Source organism: Gymnogyps californianus, chromosome 3 (assembly GCF_018139145.2).
Source record: "Gymnogyps californianus isolate 813 chromosome 3, ASM1813914v2, whole genome shotgun sequence".
NCBI classification, from domain to species: domain Eukaryota; kingdom Metazoa; phylum Chordata; class Aves; order Accipitriformes; family Cathartidae; genus Gymnogyps; species Gymnogyps californianus.
The window spans coordinates 100,940,868-100,963,557 of record NC_059473.1 but is presented as its reverse complement, the minus strand read 5'-3'; the positions used below and the strand labels follow the sequence as shown (position 1 = coordinate 100,963,557).

At 39.2% G+C, this 22,690-nt stretch overlaps 1 protein-coding gene across 1 annotated transcript in view; it reads right to left on the bottom strand.

The window, feature by feature from the left end:
- Nucleotides 1–8,810: 8,810 nt before the first annotated feature.
- HMGCLL1 (3-hydroxymethyl-3-methylglutaryl-CoA lyase like 1) overlaps nucleotides 8,811–22,690 on the bottom strand; it is an 82,035-nt gene continuing 68,155 nt past the window's right edge. Inside the window, exons 8-9 of the mRNA XM_050894225.1 lie at nucleotides 13,272–13,397; nucleotides 8,811–8,924 (exon numbers count right to left, since the gene is read on the bottom strand). Of these exons, the coding sequence (XP_050750182.1) occupies nucleotides 8,811–8,924; nucleotides 13,272–13,397 (240 nt within the window). The remainder of the gene's footprint in view (nucleotides 8,925–13,271; nucleotides 13,398–22,690) is intronic.

Below are 22,690 nucleotides of genomic sequence, written 5' to 3'. Positions count from 1 at the left end.
ACTACTCTGTTGCTTATGCTTTTTAAGGCTATTCTTGAAAGCCAGCCTGTTGTACATATGCGATAATAAAATATATATTAGAAAGCCTACTATAAATTATGGAATTTTGTAGTTGAGCACACAAAAGATTTTTATATTTATTAACACATATTAAACCTTTCACAAGCTAAAAAAAAAATAGAACTGTACTCTCTCTCATTTGCATAGATTCACAGAGCTGTCCTGAGCTGCACATTTCCTACATCTTTAGATGCACATGACAATGGTATAAATGCTGTATCAGCATGAATCTGCCTAGCAGGGGCAATCTTTGAAACCCACCCTTCTGATCTGAACTCATCTGGCGGAAAGGAAAAAAATCCACTCAGAAACATTTTACAGAGCTGTTAAAAAGTACATATGTGGTAGTTTTGTACACTGGGTTCCCAGGTACCAAGTACCTTATGCGATATTTGTACGGCAGCAGTCACAGGTAGGCTGCCTGTAGTTTGATGGTGGAGCACTTGTGGGCTAGGAGGAGATCAGGATTACAACCCCTTTCAGTACGAAGAGGAATTAAACTCTTGACTATCCGGGCTAATGTTTTGACCCCAGTATGTTGTTGCTGAAACTGTTTTTTCTTTCTCCTCCAATACGCTTCAAAAAGAAAAGAGTGAGCCTTGCCAATTTGAATACAGTAATTTTAGAAAGCTTTTTGTGGTCTGAATGCCCACTGGAGAGAGCCACTTGCTTGGAGCTGAAGTGCTTACTTCTCGAGAGACAAGTTACGACCCATCTCATCATCTGTGTTTCCTATTCATTGTCTCTAGGCAACACCCGAAGTGCCTAACTCTCCCCGTGCACTGTACTGGGAGTCATGGTCCCTAACACACCACTCTGGATCCCACTTTCTGGCTATGAGTTCTGGATTTCTCCCTGTAGCTGAGTTGTTTTGCTAGATTTAGCTTTCTGTTTACTAGCAATTAGTTGTCTTTGTTATGTCTTTGTAATGATCTGGTTCCGGTCAGCACAGGATAATGGACTGTCATTTCGCATACAACTGTTACCATGAGTAACATATGTATTGTCCTGTTATGATAGCATCTGATGAACTGATTTTATTTTGAATTTGATTAATTTGAATTTTGTCTGAATTCCCACTAAATGTAACTCACACAACAAACAGTATCAGGAATGAAATACTGGTTCCACTGAATTCAGCTCCAGTTTTGACCATGACCGATTCAGATCTAGGGCTAGAAATTTATGATGTGATCAGAAGAGCAGGAATCTCTACTCTTCAATGTGACTTTTGCTTCTGGCTTTGGTAGCTTGTGAAATGATTTAGTGTGAGAGCAAAATCTTCGGGGTGCAAAATTGTATTGGGGAGAGTTTTAGAAATTTTTAACAATTATTACATGCATTTTCTCTTTATTTAGGATCTGCATAAAACCAAAAATTCCTTCTTGTTTTGTAATCAAATGCTATCTCATTACTAAATCAGCCTTTGGACAAAAATACAACAGAAAAGTGCAAAGATGGTTAGTTTGTTAATCAAAACAATCTCCTTCATCAGTCCAGCAATTCACAGCATTTAGTTTACATCCCATCATGTAGGTATTTTGAAAGTAGTATATTAATATTCTTCATTTTAAAACTGTGAAGAGGAAAAAGTTCAAACTGAAAATACTGTTGAGAATATGTTCCCATCAGCGTTGGATAAAAACATTTCTTTCTATAGGAAATATACATATGAAGTGAACCCTGTGTTGGATTTCGGTCTGACTTCAAAAAACAACGATGCAATGCTGAACCCTCTGTCACAAAATTTGAAGAGATCCATTTATATTCAGATTTAACTAAACCTTAATCATAAAAACATCTCTTGTAACTTTCTGTCTTATGAACTTTTTGTTTTCTAATTATCTTACATTTAGATACGAGGAACTCTACTCATACATGTGCTTAGACACACACACACACTCACACACACAAGTGTGTAAAATGTATTTGAAACTGAGGGTATGTGAGTTACTCTGAAAGACAGCAAGATATTTAGTGGCTATTGTGTTGCTGCTGTAATTTTACAGGCTCTCTTCATTAGAGCTGACTTTAATGCTTAATGGAAAAGTACATTTCCTCCATTATACATATAAAATGTATTCCTTTGATTTATATTTCCTAGTGACACTGAATTCTGTAAATTGTATCTAGGCATTAATTATTAAATAAAGGAATTTCTGCTGGGATGATTTGTATTCAAGTGATCATGATTAGACTCTAACCGCTTCATGAACAGTTCCGTGATGGAAGAAGAAGTGGTATCTTTGTAAGAGCTTCATCATGAAAATCTTTTCCCCTGGAGCGAGACATCTGCACCTAATTCCCAGCTGAGGAAAGTCTCATTGATGACCTGGGATTCCAAGGGCATAGGCCATTTTGGGTAAGGACATGGCGTTCATCCCCCTTCCATTGGAGCTAGGACATCACAAAGTGAAGAAATGAAGACTGATTAGGCTAGAAGGAGAAAGCATAAATTTTAGTCTTACAGCATTCTCATTTGAAAGGGGGAATACTGGGTTCCAGTTTTTTCTTTCAAGATTGTTTATGCAGTTTATCTAAAGATTGTTTCAAATTAAATGTGTAAAGAGTTTTTGAGACAAGTACGCAGGACTAGCTGTTCCATATGCAGTATTGAAGCTACAAGGCTGTAAAGTCCAAGTCTCCACTTCTCCTGTCTTGCCATAGTGAATCTTGAATTCTTCAAAAGGAAGATTTTCCTCAGCCGTCTCACCTGTTTGTGAGGTGAGAGAATGGGCTGCTTGGAGAGGCAGGCGTGGACTCAGCCTTTTCAGGCTGTTGTGGGAATCGCATCCTGGTACTCTGAGCTAGATGTCAGATCAAGCTAGTAACACAGAAGATGGATGGAAGCAGCACCAACACCATCCCCAAGATGGTGCCTTAAAAGAGTGAGCACCATTCAGTTCTTTCAAAAAAATTACTGTGTGTGCCTTTCCACCAGGGAAAATACTAACTGTTGGATTCAAGCTGGTGAAGATAACTAACTGCAGCTCATGTTGAGGCACTTCAATGGTAGCATGGAGTAGGGAATTTTACTGTTGACTTTTCCAAGAAAGTTCCCTGATCAACACGCTGATGTTTCAGACCACATGCTGAAGTCATTCAGTCTCCCATGAAGTGTGTAGGGGGTCTTAGACATCACTTAGAGGGCACAGATTTCTACTCTGCAGTTGAACATCTGAAGTTAGATAATGCCTCATTGAATTTTTCGACTCCTACCTCCATTCCTGGCTGTAGCTTTTAATGTTTAGTTAATGGAGGGAAGAAATGTTTCCCTAGTAACTTAGAAGAGATTTGTCAGCTATAAAAGCACACAGGAGCAACTGATAAAAAGGTAATCCTAAGAAAATGCACTCCAAATGGATTACGAGGTAACAAAGTCAACACAGGCGTACATGTCAGAGTGACAGCTTATATTTGCTGAGGCCTACGTGTGAGCCGGTTAGTCAGAGCTGCTGAATCTGGTGTAATACATATCAGTTTCAATAAACACTGAGATAGATTTTATTTCAGCTTTAACACCACATATTGCAAAATCACAAATGCATTTAACCAAGAGGGTACATGACAATTCCTTAACAAACATATCATCTCTTTGACATCGGTTTCAAAGGACTAAGTTGACTTTGGCTGTAGTCCTTCTGCCTGCTGTGTTATTGCAGCAATGAAGATCAACACTGCATTAGAGCAGGACTGCAGAGAAAAATAATCTTCAAAAGTATAACATAACAAAAGAAAAGCATTGATCAGCAAGTCAAGAACTGGAAAGCAAGTGTCTTTCATTCACTTCTCCAGACTGATTCTTCTGTTTAGTCAGTTCTCTAGACATTTCACAATCAATAAAGAGAACTTAAAGCAGTCTGAGAAATCATAGAAAAATTCAGTGGCAGAGAATACTCATTTTCAGGTATCACAGTAACTAAGCAATATTTCTACCCCTTAAAAATAACTCTGAAAAAATAGGCAGATCTTACACATTCACACTAACTCTTTGGACAAGTATTATTTCATTTCAACAGCACTGATCCCAAACATAGGAATTTTACCTCACAGACTTGCAGTCTTCATATTTGTGACTCCTTATTACAATAATAAAAGTTTTATGAACTTAAATGATGCTATTAAGAAAGGAAAATTAGCCAAAGCCTCTCTGGACTTATTCACAAGACCAGAATATTCACTTCTTATTTACATAAACTCTGTTTATACATGAAAATGAAACATTAAAGTGCGGGTCCAGAGCCGAGTTGCCCTAATACATAAAAGCTTAAACTACAAAGCAAGCTGCTGCTGGAAGACATTAGCACTATCCATGTACAGGATTCATGTCGTTGCTGTCTTGTGAAAGGCACTGAAGAACAATTATGCCCATTACTAATGGAACTGATCAACTTCTCCTCCAAAAAGCACATCAGTCATGCCTTTAGAACAACATAGTATCTTGACCAGCCAAAGAAGCCAGTATTTGACTTCCTAGCTATTGCCAACAACATGGCAAAAAGAAAAAAATACTGTGAAAGCATTAAAGAAAATTCCAGCAATATGACATTGGTCAGCTGTTGAACCTTCACAAGTTCAGACCAGGGCACAGGCCAAAGACTGCCCTGGGAACTCTAGTTTACATAATCCATGGGCCTGGCAAAAGTAAGATGATCTCCATGTTGTTCTGTGAGATCTCTCCAGTGACTTTGATACAGTGAGCTACAGAAGAAAGTCTCCAAAGCATAGAAGTAAATAACTTGGTACATCTAATTTGTCTCCAGTGAGACTTGGTGAGGGCAGTCAGTAACTACTTCTCTCCTGCATGCTCTCAGAGTTTATGCTATCCCCTTTTCAGCATTTACAGACGACCATCAGCAAAACAGACAAGGAGACAGCATGTCCCCACATTCCAACAGTGTGATCATGATATTCAGCACTCTGTTGCTTTTTCTTGATACCTTTCAACAAATATATATATATATAGTTTTTATAATGACATAGTAATAAGAACACCTGCATATGGAAGCCAAACACCTGGATGCAAACCTTCTGCAGCCAGAGGATTACTTCAGGGTGAAGTGACAGCAATGTACTCAGTGGGGGACACTGACAGGGACTAAAAGAGCAGGCACCACTAGCGATGGGTCACTCTGAATATAAGCATAAAGATTTAGAAAGTCAGAAGCACTGGAGAGCAGTAGCACCATCCCAGGACTTGCCATGTTTTTGAAGGGATGTAGTCTCAACTGCTTTATTATGTGCTGAATTCAATGCTGCCTACGTGAGTGATGCATGCTCACAGCATAGCTACTGGATTAGCCCTTGTTCTTAAGGGCAACATATGCCTATTTTGTGAAGCCAAAGATTAGGCGTTAGAATGCTCCGCACAGTCAAAATGATGCCAGCCCAGGAAAGCAGAGCAGCAGCATTTTATGTGCCTAACAGATTTTAGTAGCAAGAACATGAGATGTCTCAGGATTCTCAGACACACTACAAGTAAAGAAGGATTTTATGGTGATTGCTCACCTGGACCCACAGGCCTAAATTCATCCCAGGTGACATTTTTGGCACATAAACGCTGGGGTTTTTTTAATCTGGCTCTATGTTTCTTCCTCTCTTGTAACGATCCTGACAATCTATTTGTCTGTGACCTCCACCCTGGATTACTATAACTCACTATGTGGTTGAAGCTGAACGTGCAGGTAAAGAACAGGCTCCAGATGTGACTGCTCATCTTTTCCAATGCTCACATCATTATAGAATAACAGACCTGCATTTAAGGCTCTCCACAAGCTCCCAAGTAGTTTCTAAAGCAGACCCAATAAAGAACCGAGGCATTTTAGGTTGTTCATCCCCATGATTTCATAGGTACCCTGTTTGAGTGCATAGGGAGAGTTAAGAGCCTTAGAATTGCAAACTGGACAGCCCAGATGCTGAGAAGCCTAGGATGCACTTATGCACAGAGGCACATCTGAAAACTCCTCCGGAGGGTAAGGGTCTCCTAGCGCCAAAGTTAGCAATCCATGGTAGTTAGGAACATAGATGTCTAGAACTCCCAAAGAACTGAGCAGAGCTAGCTCTTTTATTCTATAGTCTATGTTCTACATAGGTATTTTATTTAACGCAAAAGTTGTGGTAGTAGTGAAACCACTCACTTTTATCTAAGAAGTAGTTAGTATACTTACCAAAAAAGTGGACAGTATCAGTTCAGTTCCTAACTTGGCCTATAGTTAAAGCCCTCACCACCATCTTCAAGGAAAAAAACTCTTATCTGTTGCAGAGACATTTTTTTCTTGTGATCTTTCTGGTCTCAGGAATTTTGAATTCCATCCTACCCAGTGGTGCAACTTCATCCAGATTTACTAGAAAGTGCGTTCTTTTTCAGTTCTGTATATAGCTGCATGGTTAGATCCATTGATTAGGATGCCAAAAAATGTGCATTTGAATCTCCCCAGGCTGAGCAGCAAGCTAATCTCAGGTCAGTTGTTTAGTCCAAGATTCAGGCTAATATTTAAAAGGTGGTTTGCATCACAATTGCTTTTTTTTCAAGGAGTGACTTCACTTCCATTCTTTGACAAGCTCAATCTTGCTTATGTCGGTTAAACATGCTCACAGGATCTTGGGTGGAAGAAAATTCATCAGGCCCTACATGAGAACTGCATACTTCAGTTCAAAATGAGCTAATTCTGTGCCTGCACAGAAACAAGCTAAAGAGGAAAGTATTACAGTGTGGTTAGTCACCTTCAGGTGTAAATGGCACCTGAATTAGGGAGTCTTTAGAATGTCAATTCTGGCACCTCATTTCGGCTTAACTACTAATTATCAGACTAAGTACAGCCTAAGTACTGCTGCAGATTCCTCACTTCTTCATTGGATCTAATCCATTACAGAATTTTTAAGCCTGTGAATGGTTCAAGACCTGGTTTTATTAAAGTTCATGTTTTGATATATGAGCCATAGTGGCTGCTAAATAACAAAGCCACAGCTGGAACATGGGGAAATGAGGACAGAGCATTTTCTGTGGTGATCCAGCTACACATCCAGAGCAGGTCAAGCAAATCAGGGTGTTTACATCTTTAAGGGTACGTGAAAGTCTTAGTAGGTACCACAGGAAGGGGTGCAATTTAGTATTTTGGATTGATAGGCAAGACATTTCCTGCCTCACCTGAACACACTTCTTTGCTTATTCTTTGACTCTTACCATGAGAAGAGTGAAACAATACAGTTTATATTAGTTTTGACTATCATTTACAGCATAAACAGGCTGGAGGTTTTATATCAAATTTATAGCTTTGAGTTACATGGCATGCAAAGTTTGGCTTTCTTAAGCTGTGCCAATTCTAAACTACAATACTGGCTAAAAGATCTCAGAAAAAGTTCACTTTGGAATTTCAAAGGCAAACTGAGACTTAGCTGTAACTTGGCAGAGTTGAGTTCCAGACAAAAATGATTCAGCCTTTTCCTTCTTTACATGTTATCTTTCACTTACTTTCATCTTACCTTTTCCCAACCTTTCATATTTTGGAGGAAAACAGAGAATATGGAAAAAGATCATAGTCCAGGGTTTTAGATTTTCCTGTTAACAGGCTATGTTCAGAAAAAATATAGATCAAGGTTAAGTACACAGAGAATTACAGAAGGATCCTACACAAACAACCAATAACAGTACTGATGAAAAAGTGACAATATTTTCATGGCACATTTGAACAGTTTATAGATAGGATAAGGCCCTTCTTTGAATTTGTCCATTATTGATCTAAAAATGACAATGCAGTTCACTGGCATCTTGCTGAACTAAGACATTTAAAAGAACAGTATCACTATCGGTACAGCACAGAGAAAAATTGTAAGTAAGTGGTTCCCTTCGTGTAAGCTAGTCCAGCAGAATATTATTATCCTCAAAAACTTGTGACTTATAAGTGAGAACGTCAATTCATAGACTATAGAATAAAAAATCAAATTGTTCGATGAGACCTTGGACAAAAATTTAGCCCCTTCTACACTACTACTACTCTGAATGACAGTTGAAAGCCTTGCCAATTTTTAATTGCTTCATCTAATTAGGTTTTAATACAGTTGATGAAAAAAAGCAACTACAACAAATTTAACATATGTAACAAATAAGGAAATTTGCATTAGATTTGGAGGATCTGGCAGACTGCCATTCACCACAAAGTCTTGGAACAAGATAAAGTCATCCATAACTTAACAGATGTTAAACAAAACAAAAATAAAAAAGCGCTATTGCTAAAAAATTCTTATGGTGAATTCAGATTTGGCTCCATGTTCATAACACAACTGACTTGACAAATGAAAAGATTCAGTTAAATAAAACACATAATAGAATGGCCACACACAGTGTGGGATCTCATAAACTACTGCAAATATTTGTACTGTTCTAGAAGTCATCTTGATTAAAAATTAACTATGTATTCACTGCTTCTAGCCAGTTTTCCTGAAAAGAACTAAAATTCAATTTAAAACATGGTAGAATGTCCTGGTATTTATACATTTTTCTCATCTGTACAAGTACCAAGCACAGGGTTCTGTACTACAGTCATTTATTTCTTACAAATCAGACAATTCTTGACAAGACAGTACAGTACAATAACTCTTCCCATAATAAAAAGTTATATATAGGTTCCATTTTGGTTCTTTGCTGAAATGGTTTTCTTATATTTGTTTTCTTGATATAAATGTCCTTGGTCAAGGCAGATGACAAATGTAATTAAGCTTTATTTAAGCTGTAATTAACAAAAAAAATCCAGTTAATTGATAGTTCCAGTATTGAAGGAAGCTTGTGCAACCTTTGAGTTTGTTTTCTTGTTCAAAGCTGTGCAGATGAAGTTTCCAGCTTCCATCACTGTATAAAGATTTACTCCCTAAAAAAGAGGTTAAAAATGTTAAGAATAATAAATGCACATGTTGAAAATGCTTAAACTCCAAGTTATTTTGCTCCAGGGTCTAATTTTTGCAAACAAACGGCCTGATTCATGTCATAGGTCGGTAATGGAGATCAGTAGAGTTACAGTGACTTACACAATAACCACAGCTTCCAGTTGTTTCGAAGGTTCTACCACTTTGAGAGTGATTTCTTATCCTAACAGCACTGGACCAAATACTCGAGTAATATCTTCCAAACTCAAAAGAATCTGGAATAAAGAACTGGAATAACAACTAGAAGAAGTTGGAAGAAAAATATAGTGTGTACATATGTGCTGTACTTATTTATCACCCAACACTAAGAAACTTCATGCTTATAAGTATCCCATTTGCAGCTCAGGAAAATGGAGGAAACACACTTGTATTGGCAACTGAGTTCAGTGAGAAATGGGATCCTGCATTCTCTTGAATAAATATAATCTTCTTGAAGAAGTTCATTTCAATGCAAAATTACAATTTACATTGCTAGCACAACTGGGCAAAAAATTGCAGCTGCTTGATCTGCCCATGCTAAAAAAATGTTCCTTGAGCACCCAACTGGTTTTTAACTAACATAAGCCGCTACCCTGGTTTCGGCTGGTACTGCTTGATTGCTAAAATGGAATCAGATCACTGATTAAAAAGGAAAAAAAAAACTTCATTATTAATCTCCTGGATTACTCATGTATAGTAAAAGTTTTAGAGTTAGATCGTATAAGTGATGTAAGTACTTGCTCCAAAGATTGGAATTTAGAAGCCAGTAAAGTTCCTGTAGAAGGGATGCAAAAGGGGACTTCGAACTACCAATGCACTAAGCAGTCACATAAAACTCGGGGAAGTGTGTCACTCAACATTAAAGACTACAAGATGTGTTGCACCAGAAAAACACTTTCATAACACTTACGGATTTATGCACTAAAGTTCAGACCAAGACCTGATTTACATGCTTAATCCTTTAATTGGATCTAGCACTTATTTCCATGTTCTATGGTAAGCTTTGCCTTCTTCATTCTTGGAATTGGCTAAAAATCTTAATGAGAATAGAAATTACTTCACAGAAATGTAATCAAAAACCTTTTCAATTTGAAAAAAAAATGCTTCAAAGTTTCCAATCAGCTCTAGTATTTAGCACCATCTAAAACATGTCGTTCAAAGACATCCTTTTACAACTGTCTCATTTTAATATAGTTATAACAAGGGTGATTTCAGCTTATTCTGTTTAGCCTTTATTGGTCATTACTTAGGTTTAGTTTGTAGAGTGCTATTGCACATAACGTAATCTAAAAAATTCTTAGAGCATCTGTGCTTTTTTACTAGGAAGAAATGAGAAACATGCCACCATAGACATACTTGGTAGTTCGATTATGGAAGATGGCAAAATAAAAATCCCAAACTACGCAAAATTCACATTTTCAGCACTGTAACACTGACCAATGTGATATGTGTTGATAAGAAACATATGTTCACAGTTCACATTCATTAAATGGAATACAAGCATCTCTGCCTTTTAAATTGTCTTTCTCATGTAAGTGTTGTGAACCAAAGAGGATTACCATGAGGGCACAAAACCCAGCATTCACAAGCATGACTCACAGATGGGGATGGGACAAGAGTAGTGACAGGTGTTTGTAAGGCTGTTGAGTCAAAATAATATGTCTTCAGCTAGATACTCAGAAATGTACTTCAGTGTACTTGGTAACCACTCCATATATCCAGAATTATTCCTTGACACCAAGGAATGAAACCATGAAACACAAAGACAAGTACCTCCAGTAGTATCTATGAACTTGGGTAAGTTCCTGAAGTCAGAAAAGCTTCTGCCAGAAGGCAGTCCTTTAACTCCCATTGACTTAAATTAATCAGTTCTCATTCAGCATTCATAAATGCCAAGACTATTATCTCTCTGTACTTCGGTTTCGGTGTCAGTAATGTGAGGCTAACAGTACTTAGTTGCTTCTCAGAAAGGCTTATTGTTTGCCAAGCACTTTGAAGGCATCATAAGCACAAGTCCTATTACTGTAATTACATATGAACCATATAGAAACTGTCTTTATAGAAAGTACATGTCTCCCTACACAGTTTCATAAGCATTAATGATCTATGACATAATTATCTATCCATTACCATGGTACAACCAATAAATCTCTTTGTAGACAGGCTCTGCTAGAAAATTATTTCACATTTAGCCTGCCGGAGATTAGTTTCATGCATCACTTCTTGGTTACGTGTTCTGAAGAACAGCATAGAACAAGCATCAATTATTATTTTGATATATCTAGTTAATCTGAACTCAATAATGTACACTTAAATACTGTCCACCCTTTGGTGGACATTTTAAGTGACTTCAGTCAACAAAATGAAAGCTTTAGTGCATAGCTGGGAGGAACATGAGAAAGCGCTCCTTGCAAATGGACAGCATTAGTAATTATAATTTCATTTTGTGCCATTACACAAAAAGGGACATATTAATAGGTTTCTGCAATAATGATTTTACAGAATTGGCCATGGTACCAAAAACAACCAACCCTGCAAAGACCAAAGCTCATATATTAAGGTAATAATTTTGAGGCTCCATGTCTCTCATCCAGTAAACCACTCTTTTTCTTAATGGGTCAGAAAAGGGTCAAGAAGCAAAGCCTTGTGTTTTGCTATTGCACAATCTAAAAATAAAAAAGCAAAAGGAGAACTAAGTGTGTGATGGTGAGATTCTTATCTCGATGGGATTTGGTATCAACCTTTAGGACAACCTGGGTTCCTGCTTGGACACCAGATCATTAACAAATTAATAAATCTTATCAAGAAGCCTGGAACAAAGTATATTTCATTTAACCAGGATATTTTTATTTAATCAATTCCTTTTGCTATGAGTCAGTTGGAAAAGTCAATGGGTATTTTGCCCAAGAAAAGACTACACTGAAAGCCTAAGTCTAAGGTGCACAGCAATGCAAAGTGAAATGCATGATTTCTCCTCCTTATTCCAAAGAACAGTGTTGTTTCAAAAGAATAAACACCTTCTTCATGAAAAAAGCTATCCCAAAGCACATATGAACAGTTCAAAACAGAGCCCACTTGTACAATGGACACTTGTGATCAAACCTTTTCTAAACAGGTATCTGACATCTACACAGAACTCCCTACAAAGCACATGAAAGCAGATAAACATTACAGTGAACTCTGTAAGGTACTGAATATGCTTGAACAGTGCTCAGGGGATGTACAATTCAGAAAAAAGTTCCATGATCCTTTTACGTCAAGGAACTCCGTTGGCATGTATGCCACACTGAACTGCAACCTACAGACAAGTGATAAGCTCCCCAATAACTCAGATCTTTGTATTTCAGACATCAGGCCTTTCAATTTCTTTCTGCAGCAGTTTAAATACAAACCACACACGTTGCAGTTTTGGCAGCTCTTTATATGTTCTCCTTTGAGCTTGAGTCTCAAAGTCTATGTCTAAGTTAAAGTCATTGTATTGCTTGAGTTAGAACAAACTCATTATGCCACATTTCCAGAACAATGATGACCAACAGGAAGACCAAAGAGCACATTCTTTGAAGAAGGCAGCACTACTTGGTTCCCAGGAATACAGAATAATTAACATGTCAGCCAAGCTAGGGATACTAAATGTGTGCTCTTCAAGTGCGGATGCTCACTGGTAAGGTTCATTAAAGTGCAGCTCAGTGCAGATAAGCTGCTTTGCCCTCTCCTCCAAGAACAGGGCTGGAAATAAAAATGACTGTGAAGCCTGCTAGCCAGTAACAGATTTTGTAGAATTTTGAAATATATTAAGTGGATACCTGAGAAATAGCAATGTCCTGTGCTTGGGCTCCAAACACTACAATTTTTTTCTACTTTGAAGCCAGAAAAATTGACAACAAATTAATAAGCACTATGAACCAAATCCAAAGCTCCATGAAAAAAGCTGAGGTCCACTCACTCTTTCCACCGTAGAGCTGATCAGACTTCTGGGGCAATGTCTAGAGTAGTGATTTTTTTGTGGTTACTGAGGCAGAGCAATGACTCAAAGCAGTTGCTACTGAGCTCCTCATAGCTCCAGATACGGAGAGCAGGGGTTATTCAAATTCCTGTCAAATATGCAAACCAGTTCTACTCTAAATTGCTAGTGAAGACAACATCATTCATGTTATGTGTCAAGCCATGTTAAAGCATTGAGTTTGCAAAAGCTACTATTTGCTCCCAATATTTCATTGTACAGCACAATTAATTGTCAGGTATGTATCATAGGTTTCCTAGAAAAATATTTTTGTTTTCCTTAAAGTCTTAAGTAGAAAGTAAAAATATCTTACTGTATTGATCCCCAGACCATTAAGCATGTATATCACATCCTCTGTGGCTACATTTCCAGTAGCACCTCTTGCATAGGGACAACCACCCAGTCCTGCAACCGATGAATCCACTACAGCAACTCCCATCTGGAAGATAACACAAAAATGCAGCATCAGCACAGAGTATGACTTATAATTATTCATAAATAGCAAGCTATACATATTAGTTACCATGGATAAAATACACATTTCCCCACAAATGGATGTGTTTCTTGGAGGAAATTCCTTATAACGGCATTAGTCCTGACATCTTTATAAGGTAAGACTCTTCAAACACAGGATGTGGAACAGAGAAGTAACGGTCCATTACACGTGATTTTGGCAGATAAGGTGATTGCTGTTTTAGAGCCAAACAGAGTTTTATGTCTTTTCTCTCTTTATCTCTCTACATGTTGTTTTTAAGTAGCCTGCATCTACTCCTGCAAAGGCTTACATGCAACCAAACACAACCAATGCGTTTATTCAAATGTGTAATTTTAAATGTATGTATAAGTCTTTGCAAGTTGGAAGTTTTGATATTAGCATCTGATTTATGTGTCATCCAAAAGATTTTGGGACATTTGCCCTCTAAAATGTGTTTTATATTAATGGCTATTCTTCCACAAACAACTTCCCTCCTAGCATTTTCTCTCTTCTCATTTTCTTTTCTTCCCTCTTCATTAGAGATCACGAATCCACCATGTAAATTTTTTTGTTCTTGTTTTAGAGGAAGACTACAAGGTATTTTCACCCTGTGCTGGTTTTGGCTGGGATAGAGTTAATTTTCTTCATAGTAGCTGGTATGGGCCTATGTTTTGGATTTGTGCTGAAAACAGTATTGATAATACAGGGATGTTTTCGTTACTGCTGAGCAGTGCTTACACAGAGTCAAGGCCTTTTCTGCTTCTCACACCACCCCACCAGCGAGGAGGCTGGGGGTGCACAAGAAGTTGGGAGGGGACACAGCCGGGACAGCTGACCCCGACTGACCAAAGGGATATTCCATACCATATGACATCATGCTCAGCATATAAAGATGGGGGAAGAAGAAGGAAGAGGGGGACATTTGGAGTGATGGTGTTTGTCTTCCCAAGCAACCATTATGCGTGATGGAGCCCTGCTTTCCTGGAGATGGCTGAACCCATGGCCTGCCGATGGGAAGTAGTGAATGAATTCCTTGTTTTGCTTTGCTTGCATGCACGGCTTTTGCTTTACCTATTAAACTGTCTTTATCTCAACCCATGAGTTTTCTCACTTTTGCTCTTCTGATTCTCTCCCCCATCCCACCGGGGGGAGTGAGCGAGCGGCTGTGCGGTGCTTAGTTGCCAGCTGGGGTTAAACTACAACACACCCAAACTGAACACCACAATGTAAGGAAGAATTAAATTTTGGCGGATCTTTTGAAGAGTTCATGAGTTTAAATCAACTGGAAATAAAAGTTTAAAGAGCTTTACCCTGGTGAGTCTGACCCATTGTTTATCGTATTCACCAGTCTAGAAGAAAACGCAACCCCCAAAATAGCAAATTTCACACCCTAGCACAGTCCTGGAGCAGCATTCAAAAGCCTCGTTTTTAAGATGCTTGGAATAACTGAATAGCTTGGATATCATGGAAGTTCTCCATATGTATAGGTTCCAATCTTTGAATATTTTTTAAGGGAGTACTTGATGCACAGTGTTAAGCTTTCTCATTTAAATTAAGACTTGAAAAAACAGCCAGCTGTCATAAATTCATAATTCTCTGATTTTTATTTTCTTCCTACTGCATCCAAGCTCCTTCTCTCTCCTGATCCTCTCTTAGCATGTTCATGATAAAGAATAGTAAACCAGTTACCAACTCTGCCCAACAGATAATATTAAATTTCCTATGGGATAAAGCCTTCCCTGGGAGATTGGTCAGGGAGGGAAAGGAACCGAGCCTGTGATTTCCACTGACTTGTTTAGTGAGCTCTTGCACCCTCTTCTTTCTGTGATTAGATTTTAAAATAAGCTGAAATTGGGAAACATTTTTTTCTGTTTTAACATGTTAGGTATGTGATCCAGGACACCGGGTCTCCCTTGTTAGAGAAAGCTCTTCAGACCTCCCCTTGAAGATTAGATGCCTTTGGAGGTATTTAGGCTCTAGAGATAATTAGAGGCAGGCAATGATATTAGGCAGAGAGGTTATCAGAGCTTCAAAGACACCAGCTTCTCTCTACCTTAAGCACACTAGAGGGTTCTCCTCCCCCTAGGGCTAATTTAGGCAGACATACACCACGTACACCAGAAGTTTAGAAGAAGTCAGGCAGACTGAATCAGGGTGCAGTCACAGCTCAAATTCAGGACAGGAGTTCCTGTGCAGAGATAAGTTTTCAATACTCCAACTCTGACTTTGGGTCCAGAGAGATTCAGAGGTTAAACCATGCCTGTTACTCACATTTGCAAGTCTGTAAGATCAGCTGAGAGGCCTGACTGCACAGCAAGCTGATTTCTGTTGCTCTCCTTCTGAGGGACCTACCTGTCCTGGCAGGCTAAGCTGGGAGCCTGAGCTTCTCTTTCACAGCCACGCATACAGCTAGCTGGCAAGGTAGGCAAAAGATGATGTCCTACAAGTTGCAGTTGCTAAGTCCCCTTTCCGAATATACTCATCAGTGGGGTTTTTTAGTTCTGAAATAAACTTCCCTAATGTATTGTTGTATTTGCTTCTAGTTTTAACAGTGCTTTCCATAGTTTTATCATTGGCCTTACAGGCTCTTTGAAGTTCCAACATTTCTGGAGGGCAATAATAAAGAGTAATCCAATGAAGTGTTGTCCCAGGTCCTATTCTCAGATAGGGAACGTTATCTTGAGCTAGGTAGCTGCTCAAAGCCTGTAATAAAGACCTCAAAGGAGTCGAGGTGCATAACTGTGACAGGCAAGACAGTACTGTTTAATATTGCTCACACAATGAGACTCTCTAAGAAGGGATATTGTACTTTAAAGTACACTAATCTGTGAATTATGGAATGAATCACCAAAGTACGTTTCACATTTCAGTCACTTGTCACACACTTTTGTTTGTGTAACCCACTGGTCAGAAAATGTGTTATACAACACATCTGTGTCCAATACACAGAGGATATGTGTTTATGATAGCTTTCAACTGGAAATTCTGTCTCTTTTTGCACTAGCTGCTAAGATTCATACATTTACTCTGGAAGTCATTGCCTCAAGCTCCACAGTGGCAGCTTTCAGGCTTGCAAGTGTCCCTGCAGAAACACACCTAAGGCCTCTTAGTGGAAAGACTTAGGGTATGGTGAAGGTCTGGGGAAGAGAAAAGGGAGACTAACATGCAGATATGCTGGTATGGTACAAGCATGCATTCCACTACCATCCCTGCTCTCTCAGTCCGATTTTAAGATTTCCATCAGAAATGACTGTTTCAGAGATGAAAAGGTAGAAGAAAGTGTCTTTCACGGAGTCTTCCCCCAGCTGTAAGGTTATGTCATAACTGCTAGAGCATTCTTCTTGATGTACTTATTTTCAGTAACTTTTACAGGGGGGTAAAAGCTATAGGCAAATAATGTGCTGAGGTACACCACGGCTGTTAAACTCCCAGGGAAGATCAACAGACTCAGAAACAGCTTTAGTAGCATATAAGCAGTCACTTTCTAAACCCAGTGAATTATCTAAAGAAATGCTTGTCCTTGTGCAAAAATGGGAAAAATATCAACTAAATTGTATTTGGTGGAAACAGCCAGAAAAGTTTGCCAGGTTAAAGCTGGGGAGAACCTCCTCCTGTGGGGTGTGTATTACTATCAGTTGCCTGCTCCAGTCCTTCAGAGGGCTCTCACTGTGAGAAAAAACAAGAAACAATATACTGCCAGCATTAAAAGGGTGTGTCTTCTAAAGGCATTGGATATACATACACGTATTAATTTCTTGATATGCTTGTACAAACACTTGTGATGCCACCGTAATTCTGCATTTGCAGTGCAAGCCTCGTAACACTGGGGTAGATGTTGCTTCTTATTGTTTGTTGAAAGTGTTTGTGAATACATGGAGGGGTATGGGATACCACAGCACCATGAAGGTAACATGAAATACGTATCTTTGTCTATGCACATCCATTTCTCAGGCAGCCTCATCTGAGTTAATTCAAACTACCTCCACTGGAAGCTGGAGTAAGCTCACTCACTTTAGCCTAATGTAGATGCAAGAGCATAAAAACCAATGCCTTCTGCTGGCTAAGCAGTGGGAGCAGTAACCTCCAGATGATGGACAGTGATAATTGGTCTGTATTTTAAACCATCAACTATTATGGCTAAACAGAAAAAGGAGAAAGTCTAGTCACAGCTTTACATTGGTAACATCCTTAGTGTGGCAGCTTTCATCCTCGTACAGGACACTTAAACCATTACTTCCCAGAAGTAGTGTATAAACATGTTTATGTCTCTATAATTGCATCTGCATCTGGATGGATTTGTCATTTTAACATTCAGCCAGTTGTAGACAAGGTCTTGACATGGTGTATATAACACAGCAGCTCTGACTGACCTCCAAATCTGACATGTCTTCAGATCAGTGCTCTTAATATGCAATGAGCGGGAGTCTGCCTTTAAGATATTGTCCTTTAAAGTTCTCTTCACAATGCTTCTGATAAGATGTCTCCTGCAACATACTGCTATTTCAGCAGCAGGCTCAGCTGCACCTGTCTACCCTTGCATATTGTACGGGCAAATACAATGTGTTTTCTCATTCATGTGCAGGATCACTGCAGTTCATCTCCAGTGTGGCCCCATTCAAAAAGTCCTTAAATAATCCATACTCCAAGTTCCATTCTAACAGTGCTAAAAACAGATGTTGGAAAACATCCTTCAGCAGCACTACTAACTAATTTGGAAGTTAATATTACAGCCCAGCCTGTCCAAGCACAGAGTCTGAAATAGCACCTAATAAATAACTTCTCTGCAAGTTTGAGCAGCTATGAAGCTGTTTTGCTTTTGCAGCCATTAAAAGCATAAGGGGCTCTAAAAGAAAAGCTAAAAATTGACATAATGTGTAAAACAAGGCCTCTTCCTTCATCACATATCCAATATTTGTCAGGCTTTTATAGGAGATAAAGTGTTTCCAGCCTTTCAACAATCTGAGCTTGCAAAACATTCACTGTCAATATGAGATCTTTAAAAAGGCCACAGTCTCGTTGTCACTTCCTGACAGGCACTAAATTGTCCTGAGATTCATGAGAAGTTGCACTGCAGCTATTTCGTAGGATATGTCCTAGACAAGCACTCACCGAGCTGCTTACGTATGGACATGTGTGTGGGTGAACAATGGCTTGGCTTCCAGGACAACTTAAGTGCTCCAATCTTTTTTGACACTTGCAGAGTTTTGATAATCACTAAATTCCTGACAGTGGTTCCTGAACACCTTCCAAACTTTAGCTTTGGCTAGCCTTAGGTTACTCTCTAGAGAAGGCAGAAGACTTTTTGCTCCTGTCCCATGCGAACTTCCTAATTCCCCAATGAGAGAGCAAGGAATTAAATTAATCACCTTTGTCATACAGCCAGTTTTAACAGGAAACCATTATTGCTGGTGAATAATAAATGCTTCATGTTTCTTAGTTTGCTTTACTACCTCCCCATAACTTCTTGTCGGGACAGTCAGTCTCCTTCCTTACTGATCTTTAAACCTGGCTTCATCTGACAAAAGTTTAACTTTGTCCCTCTCTTAAAAATGGCAAGGTCAGCATCAGTGACTCCAGGGATGCATGAGGTATAAATCCTAAGCTATAAACCAGGTCTCTCATAAATTAGGATTTTTTTTAAACTATGAGATTTTGAAACCATAATATCAAGGATCCCAGGTATGCATTAAACAGGAAAAGATTTGTTGTCCCACAAAGTTTAGGGGCCACAGCATTGTGAAGTTCAATACTACAGTACCTTAAAGATAGGTGCACGTAGATAGGACAAAGAATCACTGTATTAGTTCAGCATTTGTTCAAGGAAGGGAGAAGGAAGGGAGGAAGAAGTAAAAGGAGGACCTACACATGTTAGGTCAAAGGTTGTCCACATAAAAGGCAGCACAAGACTAATACTATTTAATCCTGCAGCCCTGTCAGTGCCTAGCTGGCACTCGTGGCGTGGTGTGGTACTGTCATATTACTGTGTCTCTGGCATCGGTCTGCTACCCACCACTACTTGGTATGCCATCAGGAAAAATGCCTTCTCCTGTAGAGACAGAGGTAACCATAGAAATATAAATAACTATGCCAGCAACGCTTTGTAAGGCGGCTATGCCCACAGAGACCCTTCCATGAGTTACATTATCAAGTTGTCTAAAATCACGGCTTGCCATCCCCCTTTATTTCAATAAAACAAATGTATGTAAATAAGTATTATTTTAGTATGTGAACAATTAGAAGTATAAATTTCTACATATAAGGCAATAAAATGGGACAACACCTCTCTGTGGAAAACCCTGAAAGTTAACTGCATTTCCTTCCTGCTTCTTTTTCTCTCAGCTCTTGCTAAAGATTAATGCATCACAAAACACTACTTTTCAGAGTTAACTTCATCACTACTGACCACAGGGTGTCACTGTTGCATTAAAAGCTATAATTTCCCAGTTCATTTAGTTAGAAAATTAATACATTCAGGGGGAAAAAAAAAAAATTCTTTTCTCCCAAAGCATATTGAGATGCAAGCAATTTGTGGGCAGACATGCTGCATAAAATAGGTTAATACAGCATTCCTTTAACTTATTGCACACATCTTTTCATATTGCTACTGACACATTTATTATAAGCAAAGCTGGCAATGACATCTAGAGTTAAAGTTCCCTAACACTTTCCATCATAAGGCCCTACTTTCAGTTGTTTATTACTTTGTCAGCCTTTAACTGCTGGAGCTTATATTTTCCATGCCTCATCTCTGCCTCAGGCTGGATTGTTTTGGAAAGTTTTAGTGAAAAATGGGGTTGGCCACTTCCGAGAACAAGTTTTGGGGAAGAAAAAACACTTTGTTATGCTAATATTCAGTAATTCTAACACGAGCTTCTTGGAGATATTCTTGTAGCTTTGCACTCTCAAATTTGGCACAGGAGGAATACTGATTTTAAGAGATCACACGGTCTGGACTGAGTTACGAGCTTAGGAAAGTTCTACCTCATTGTCAGGAACTGGTCCATCTGGTAGCTAAAATGCCCAAGGGTCAAGAGAGCAGCAGCTGACCATGCTCTTTCCCTCAACCTCAACCAAGAACTGTGAAGCAATTTCTCTGAAACTTGAGTTGGAAAATTTGTGTCTCTGGCTGACAGCGCATCACCTGCACAAAAAACCTCTCACCGGCGGGCTCAAGCAGCTGAGAGCTGTGTTGCGGATCCAGTTCTTCGGAGAACGTTCATGGATGTTTAGGGGGAATCAATGCCATTAAACCTGAGACTGGTTTTGAGATTTTGAAAAGCTTAGGAAGTCCTAATAAAAATCCTACGCCATAACGAAATTAATATTGGGAAGAAGATGTTCACAAATCACTATTAGTATTGCCTATGCAGGCTTATTTTGCTCCTTTTTTGAATACATGCACTCTTTTATTTACAAGACACGAGGGTTTGCTAATTCGGGGTTGTACATAATTCGAGCTGCTCCCCTGCTAAGGATCACAAAACCTGCAGGGGGAGCAGGAGACACATTTCAAGGTCTTGTCGAAACCCATGAAGATGCAATGACCATCACAGCACTGAGGGACTTTCCAGTCTCCCTTCCTTCCCTCCCCAAGCAACCCAGGGCATTGCCAGATTTCCCAGTTCAGCTGCTGCTGATTTGAAGTAGTTACTGCCCCAGACACTCTTCAGCAGAAGTTGTTGCTCTCAGGTAAATCTCTTGTAGTTTAACAGTTTGTCTGCTTGCTATGTCTTATGAAATAATCTGATCTAAAAATGCAGGATATTCATTTTATAGATTTAAATTTGGACACAGTCAGAAGACCAGTTAAACAGGTAGAGCAGAGAAGATAATAATCTTGGGATCTGGAGGGAAAGGGGGAACTAGAGAGGAAAGGCAAAGGGCAGCGTCGGGGCAGGCAGGGAGAGAACCGTCTAGTCCAGAGATGCAACAACTGCAGCAGGTTGTCTGTGCCCTACGTGCAGCCAGGTGACAACCAGGTTTTTGTCACGTGCTACATGCCAGTGTAAATGAAAAAAAATAAACTGAGGGATTTGAATGGACAGGGAAGACAAAAAGATTACTTAACTTGATGGTAAAGTTACTGAGGGCTGCTCTGGGAGAGGAAAATTTTGCTGGGACTGGAGAAAGCATGTTTGGAACTGCTGACAGTGAAGGTCCAATGAAGAAACAAAATCCACTCACTTTGCAAGGGATGGTTCACAGAGGATAAGCAGAGTACAGCACCAAAATAAAATGGCTGAATTATCATAATGGCTGAATTATGGGACATCAGCTGAAAATGGATTGATGGAACCACAGGTAAAAATCAATGTTTGAGATGCAGGCTGCAGAAAGCGCACTCCACTGTGAGTTACAGTATTGAAAAAGGACAGAGTGCTACTATGGAGAATCAGGGAAAAGCACTGATCTAGTATTTGAAGTGCATGTGGCAAATGTGGAACATGTGAATCCATCAATGAAAATGGCAAATCTGACCCGAGCATCACAGTATCTGAAAAGGCTACTTTTTCATACCTTCAGGGAACTTATAACCTAGTTCATCTATCTTAGGCACCCCTTTTAATGGTATCTATACCTAACAAAGAAACTACAAATTCTTTCGATCTTGTTGTTCAGTCCTGGTTAGCTTCTGCCAATTCCCAACCCTCCTAGTTACTGGAAGACCAGTTTCTGTTGATTCACTCCGCGGCTTAAGCTGGGTGGCCAAAACTGTTCCTGGAGGTCTAATTTCCCTCACTTTGTATAAACACAACACTTTCAGCATGAAGCACCAAATGCCAGAGGACACTAGGTTGCACCAATGTGAGCAAACAAAATAGGTGTGTTGCAGAAAACATCTATTTTTATAAAATAAATTTGTAGCAATGATGGCATTTATACAAAAGCTGGGAAAACAGAGCAGAACTATTTTCATTCCACGGTAGTATTATGGTATGTCAGCATCAGGGTATCTAAAGGAACAAAATGGTAACAGCATTTAAAATCCCATCTGACTTCAATTCAGCCAGAGCCCTCACACAGCAGTACCTGACTCCCCTAGAGCTGGGAACATCACACACCCACAGAAACCACTTTGTTTTGACTTTCATTCCTCATATTATCTCTGAAATCACAGCCACCTGCCATTCAGCAAAAATGGGGACCTCCCGCGCGTCCCCGGGGCTCATCGCCAGATGTGCTGTGGAGTTCTACAGAAGTATCAGCTCCTTGTCTGGGGCTGATCACCCATACAACACGTGTGGTCTTCACAGTCT